The sequence below is a fragment of the Ochotona princeps genome, chromosome 2 (assembly GCF_030435755.1).
Source record: "Ochotona princeps isolate mOchPri1 chromosome 2, mOchPri1.hap1, whole genome shotgun sequence".
NCBI classification, from domain to species: Eukaryota; Metazoa; Chordata; class Mammalia; order Lagomorpha; family Ochotonidae; genus Ochotona; species Ochotona princeps.
Window position 1 is genome coordinate 3088648 of NC_080833.1, and position 6610 is coordinate 3095257.

General features: G+C 61.8%; 1 protein-coding gene across 1 annotated transcript; it reads right to left on the reverse strand.

The window, feature by feature from the left end:
- Positions 1-3095: 3095 nt before the first annotated feature.
- Positions 3096-4507, reverse strand: HES2 (hes family bHLH transcription factor 2). Its single transcript, XM_004596085.2, has 4 exons — positions 4018-4507; positions 3836-3931; positions 3519-3618; positions 3096-3428 (listed from the first exon to the last, which is right to left on the reverse strand). Exons 1-4 carry the CDS (start codon positions 4060-4062, stop codon positions 3139-3141), a joined length of 531 nt encoding a protein of 176 aa, XP_004596142.2. The 5' UTR covers positions 4063-4507; the 3' UTR covers positions 3096-3138.
- Between the last annotated feature and the right edge of the window lie 2103 nt (positions 4508-6610).

The following is a 6610-nucleotide window of genomic DNA, read 5'->3' on the forward strand; positions in this document are numbered from 1 at the left end:
CCCCTAATCTTGTGCTTTGGAATGTTTTGGCCTGCGCTCCCTGGGTCTTATTAAAAAGGCTCCTCCACGCGGCACCAGTGAGGGTGGCTCTGGTGTCCTACCAAGAGCCTTACTCACGTATTCAGTGTGGAGCCTCTCCCTCCACCCTGCTGGCCCGTCAGAGGACACGGCCACCATCCTCCTAGACCAGCCTGTGCCCAGACACTGGGCTCCTGTTCTCTGCTGCCCCCCAGTGGAGCTCAGGTGGCACACCATCATCTGCACAGCTGGGCGGGGCAGCTACCTCATTTCCCACGCTCCTGACCCCATTAGTCTCGTTTTACTGGAGCAGCTTTAAGCACTGGGGCTTTGCCAGGGCCTCTGAAAACCCTGAGAGAAACCAGTTACTCGGCGGCATGCCTGAACAGCTCCCCACGGTGCACAGGGACACGCACACGTGGGCATTGCACACCAAGAGACTCAGCTGTACTCACAGGGGACCACGCAAACCTCGCCAGTGCTGGGTTCTGCTCCAAAGCGGCTCCAGCAACATGCTGCATTATTGTTTTTACTTATTTTGAAAGTCAGAGTTACAGGGAGACAGACAGACAGGTCCTCCATCCACTGATTCACTCCCCAGCTGGCTACAGCAGCCAGCCCGCTTCAGACGGAAGCCAGGAGCTTCTTCTGGGTCCCCCACGTGGCCCACCTTCTGCTGGAGCAGCCAGGACACAAACTGGATGTTGCTGGCTCAGGCAGTGGCCGTGCTGCAAGGCCGGCCCCAACCTGGTGCATTTGTGAAAAGTAGTGCTTGATGCTGTTTGTTGGCTGGAAGCAGCTTGCATTCCCTGATAAGGCTGGCAAGCCACCCCCAGACGGACACTGCACACCCACTTCTGCCAACATGGCCATGGCTACAGCCTGAGGCCGTCAGCGCCGATGCTGCGAATGCTGGGGAAGACCCCTTTCCCCCAGCACCTCCAGCGTGGAGACTCCCGAGCAAGGGTCTCCCCAAAACAGGGTCACAGATTCTTGTCACCCAGAGCAGCCTTCATTCCCAAGGGGGTGGCACCGTTTGTGAATGTTCAGATAATCACCCACTCTTCATTCTCACTCTTGAGGACAAGGAGAGTTGATCGCTCCTGGTCGCCTGGTCCAGCAGGGGCAGGCAGGGGTCTGTCCGTAAGCCCAGGTCCCCTCGGAGGGCCATGCTCCAGCACAGGTGATAACCCCCTGCTGCCTTGCGGTTTTACAAGAGCCATGGGGGCAGGTATGGGAACTTTTCTCCAGCTGGGATAATAACCCAGTGGGGAGCAAGACTGGGTCAGGGCACCACCACAGAACACCCCAAGAACTGGCTGCTGGACCACAGTAGGGCCAGTGAAGGGTCCCATGCTGCCCGTCTGGTTGAAGCAGCACCCACACACACACACTGAGAACAGGCACACCACCCCATGTTCACCATCAGGCAGGGTGCTGGGAACACCTGGAGAGCTGCCAGGGGGAGGTGCCTGAGTGGGAGGATGTGGCATCCTATTTCCCAAATCCAGCCTGAAGCCCTGGGGTCAGGACCTTTGGGCAGCACACGTCTCCACTGGAAAACTCTGCTTCTCGCCCCGGGCCAGAACCTCACCAGCCTGGGCATGCCAGGCCCTGTGTGCCACCCAGCCCTGGTTCCCTGTGAATCAGTGACCTAGCCACATGCTCCCTCCCTCCATGCTGCAAGCACCAAAGCTTGATGGGAGCCACAAGCCAGAGAGGCAGAAATGGCCTGAGGAGTAGTTCAGGCCAGTTCCTGCGGTTCAAACCTGCAGGAGTTTCCACACGTGGGGACAAGGGCCTTGTCTTGTGAGCAACCTGGCACCCAGTCCAGACTCGCCCGGGGCTCGGACTGCAGCTCACGGCCCTCATTGTGCACCTGCTGCTGGCAGCTCAGGAAAGCAGTGTCTATGGGATGCATTCTCCGACCAGGTGAACATGAAAGGACCCTCCCCTGATTCCCTCCTGATTTCTTCCTGTCCTAGCAGGAAGCCCTGTCCCCCGCTGGCCCCCAGGGTGGGGGAAGGCAGCTACAGCCATGTGCCCAGGATGCAGCCACGTGACCCGTCGGTCGTCCACTGTGTTTATTATGCTCTGTCTGTCCGGTGCCATGGGGATATACAGGTGTGCCAGGGAGCTCATTGGACACCCGGCCGCGGGCTTCCCCCACAGCCTGGACCGTCGCCTTCAAGATGACACTCATTTCAACCCCACGTCCTGCTGCCTGCAGCAGCACCCAGCTAGTCAAGGGCATGTGTGCCACCTAACGTGGTGACCGCTCCTCCAACCAGCCCCTTGCCCGCTCCTGGGATCTGCAGGCCCTCCTGGCTCCCAGAGCCAGGAGCTTCCTCTAACCTGTACAGGTGGGCAGCCAAGGTCCCCTGGTTCCTAACCCGCCACCGCCCCTCCATGTCTGCGGTTCTAGGCGTAGGGGCCACTTGCCTCTGCCCAGCACTGTCTCTGCTCTGGGCTCAGGCCCTCCCGCACACAACATGCCACCTTGAGACCCAGGCCATCCCTTGCTCACATCCCAAGACCACCCAGACCGGTGCCTGGTGCAGAATCACAACAGTGATGCCTTCTTCCCGAGACCACCCTGTCCACCCCACCCCCAGCAGCACCGTGCCCTTCTGCCCAAAGCTTTAAATGGGAGAGCCCAGGGACAGACCTGACGGCTCCCCAGCCCCATTATTCCCTTGGCCTGCTCCAGTGCCCTGGGGCATTGCTGATGGGTCCCCAGCTGAGCTGAGCAGAGCCAAGGGCCAGCAAGGCGCGAGCAGGCACAACATCTGGCCCGGTGAGTGCCTGGCCCAAGCCATGGTCTGGTGCCAGGCGCAGGTCAGCTGTGTTGGCTGCCCCTGCAGTGTGCTAGGCACAGCTCCAGCACCAACTCTGGGTTAAGGGCTATGCCCTTCTCGTGCAGTCCAGACACTCCCAAATCCGGGCGAGGCACAGCGGCTGCCCCCTTGCCTCCTGCAGCTGAGGTCTGTGGCAAACATCCGGGTCCGGCCTGGATGTGGGCGCTGCGCTGGTTCCTCGAGGCCGTCAGCTAGGGCTTGTTTCGCTGCCGCACACTCCAGGTACTCCGTGCTCAGCAGGGGCCGTGGATCCGCCAGGAAGCTACCACGGCCGCCAGAAGTCAGGGCCGCGAGGAGGCGCGGGCGGCGAGGGCGGAGGCGCGGGCGCTGGCGCGGGCGGCGAGGGCGGAGGCGCGGGCGGCGGGGCGGCAAAGGGCGGATCCCCGGGGTCTCCAGGGTACCCGCCGTCTGGGGTGGCGCCGGCTGCCCTCCGGTGCAAATGCTCCAACAGACGCGAGCTCACGGCGGGCTCCAGGACGCGGCAGGAGGGCAGCACCCGGGCCAGGCGCGCCAGGCAGGCGCGGTAGCCCTCCCGGTAGCTGTCGGCGGGAGCTGCAGGCAGAAAGAGCATCGTGAGGCTCCGACTGGGGTGCAGGAGGTAAAGGAAGGGTAGCCCAGGGAGGAGCGCGGCGCGGTTCTCACCGGGCGCGGCGGCAGGAGCAGCGGACGCCGGCAGCTCCTGCAGGAAACGCACGGTCATCTCCAGGATGTCTGCCTTTTCCAACTTCGAGGAGCGCGAGTTCTGCGCCCCGCCACGAGGGAAAAGGCCAAAGAAGGGCAAACCAAACGGATGTGTGCGGGCTGCCACCGTGAGCGCCGCGCTCCCGGCCCGCAGCGGGTCTGCCCCGCGGCTTGCGTCCCAGCAGGGCTCGGTCGCGGGCGCCGCGCGCAGCCCAGTCGCCGGTTCACCTGCAGGAGCGCAGCCGCCCGCCCGGGGAGTCTCCACCCGCGGCACTCACCTCCCGGCCCAGCAACGGCAGCAGGAGCCCCTGCAGCTGGCTCAAGCTCTGGTTGATGCGCGCTCGCCGGCGCTTCTCCAGCAGCGGCTTCAGGCTCTGCGGGGCGGGCGCGGAGGCCGCGGTTAGGTGGCACCGGTCGAGGGTCGCGCCTAGTCCTCCCGGCCTCTGCCGCTCGTTCCTACCTTGCGCAGCTCCGCCGCGTCCCCAGCTCTGTCAGGCAGCCCCATGTTCCCAGCGAGGCACGGAGGCAGAGGAGTGCGCGCCAGGCGGGCCGCCGGGCTTTATGGAGGCGGCGGCCGCCCCGCCCCGCTGACCTCCCGCGGCTCCCACCTCCCGCCTTTGTTCCTGCGCTGGGATTGGAGCGGGGGAGAGGTTGGAGGGGGCCCGCAGGGGGTCCCCAGGGAATTGGCTCTCGGCCTCCGCGTCCCATCTGCGGCGGGTCCTGGGCGAGCGGTGTGGGCTCCTTCGGGGACCGCCACGGGCAGGACGGACGAGCGGGACCAGGCCTCGCCAGGTTGTCCGCGTCCCGCCTCTTCGACGTCACCACCATCCATCCCCAGACCGTCGTTCCGCTCCGTGCCTCCTCTGCACCCAACCGTGGGGCCTGGACGGCCCTGAGGAGCTCCCATGGGGGGCTAAGGGAGCACGGACCCTGTCACAGCTGCTCCACGGATCGAAGGACCGAGCTGGAAGGGGAGCTGAGGACCCCTGTCCTTAACACAGGGACCCCTCCCTGTGGTCTCCTACTCAGAGGTCGCCTGGCTCCCCCACTCCAGCTTGCAGTGGGAAAGCTCGGGGAAAAGGACACCGGGCACCCTCCGCACTCCTCTCTGCCCCCACGGTTCCGGCTCGCGTCCCTCTCGGGCGCCAGCTCCCGCCTGGTCCAGACCCCAGCGGCCACCGGGCCCGCCTCCGCGCCGCGCGGCAGTTGCTGCGGCCAACGGGCCGGCGTCCCCTGCCCATCTGCTGCGGCCCCCTCCCCGGCCGGCCGGCTGGCTGGGTGGCAACGGCCACTTGGCGGGCTGCAGTATAAACGCCCAGCACACAGGCCGGGGCGCAAGGGTGGAGGACGCGGGCTGGACCAGCGGAAGACCCGGCGGGTGGGGTCGGGGCGAGCTCTGTCCAGGGTGCTGGCTCCCTTTCCCCATTCCTGCGGCGGGAGCCTCACCCCGCTTGGCGGCCGGGCCTCCTATCCCTTGCTCCCCAGCAGAGCCCTAGGAAACCAGCAGATACCAATCCATAGAAGGGGTTCCAGAGCCCAGGGCTGGGCAGCTGGCATGCCTTCCACCACGAACGGGGCCAAGCTGAAGGCCCAAGGCTTCAAGGCCTGAGCCTCCATTAGCCTTCACAATTGTCCGAAGGATGTGAGTAAATCACTCCAAGTACTCAGCCCAGCCCAGGCGAGTCGAGCCCTTCCTTCCCAAGCTGAGTCCTACAGCCTGGCTCTGTTCCAAGTAATCGTGTTTTTAAGACATGTTTAATCTCATTAGAAAAGCAGGTTTGCAGAGAGAAGGCGAGATAGAAAGATCTTCCATCCACTGGCTCACTCCCCAAATGGCTGCAGTGGCTGAGCTGAGCTGATCAGGAGCCAGGAGCTGCTTCCAGGTCTCCCACACGGGTGTAAGGTCCCAGGCGTTGGGCCGTCCTCCACTGCTTTCCCAGGCCACAAGCAGGGAGCTGGATGGAAAGCAGAGCTGCCGGGATTAGAACCAGTGCCCTGTATGGATGCTGGCACTTGTAGGCAGAGGATTAGCTGGTTCAGCTATTGTGTCAGCCCCGAAGTAATCCTTCTCTCCCCCCCCCTTTTTCTTTTCCTTTTTCCTCTGCCTACCCCATCCAAGTAATCATTTAAGAGCTCAGGGCTCAGTGTGAAGGCTCATTGGCTAAATCCTCGCCTTGTATGCACCGAGATCCCATATGGGACTGGTTTGTAACCTGGCTGCTCCATTTCCTCTATGGGAGACCCAGAAGAAGCTCCTGGCTCCTAGATTCAGATCAGCTCAGCTCCGGCTGTTGTGGTCATTTGTGAAGTAAATCAGCAGATGAAAGGTATTTTTCTCTGTAAATCTGCCTTTCTGATGAATATAAACAAGTCTTTGAAAAAAAAAAGGCTCAGGAAGGGAGCAGCGGGCCTCCCCAGCCCAGCAGCTGATTCACCCATACCCTATATGGGTGCAGATTCCAGTCCCAGCTGCTCCACATCCTACCCAGCTCCCTGGTTATGCACCTGGGAAAGCAACAGGGATGGCCCATAGTCCCAGGACCCCTGGACTCATTTGGGAGACCAGGAGGAAGCTCCTGGCTCCTGGCTTCAGACTGGCTCAGCCCTGGTTGTTGTGGTCACTGGGGAGTGAGTAGTGGATGGAAGATCTCTGTCTCCTTTTTCTGTTGTTTCTGCCTTTCAAATTTATTTATTTATTTAAAAAATATTTCTTCTGGGCCTGGCATGGTAGCCTAGCTGCTAAAGTTCTCTCCTTATATGTGCTAGGATTCCTTACAGGTGCCAGTTTGTGTCCCAGCAACCCTGCTTCCCATCCAGCTCCCTGCTTGTGGCCTGGGAAAGCAGTCAAGGACGACCCAAAGCCTTGGGACCCTGCGCCAGTGTGGGAGACCTGGAAGAGGTTCCTGGTTCCTGGCTTTAGAACAGCGCAGCTCCAGCCATTGCAGTCACTTGGGGAGTGAATCATTTGTCAGAAGATCTTTTTATCTGTCTCTCCTCCTCTTTGTATATCAGTCAGATATACAAAATAAAAAATAAATCTTTAAAAATAAGTT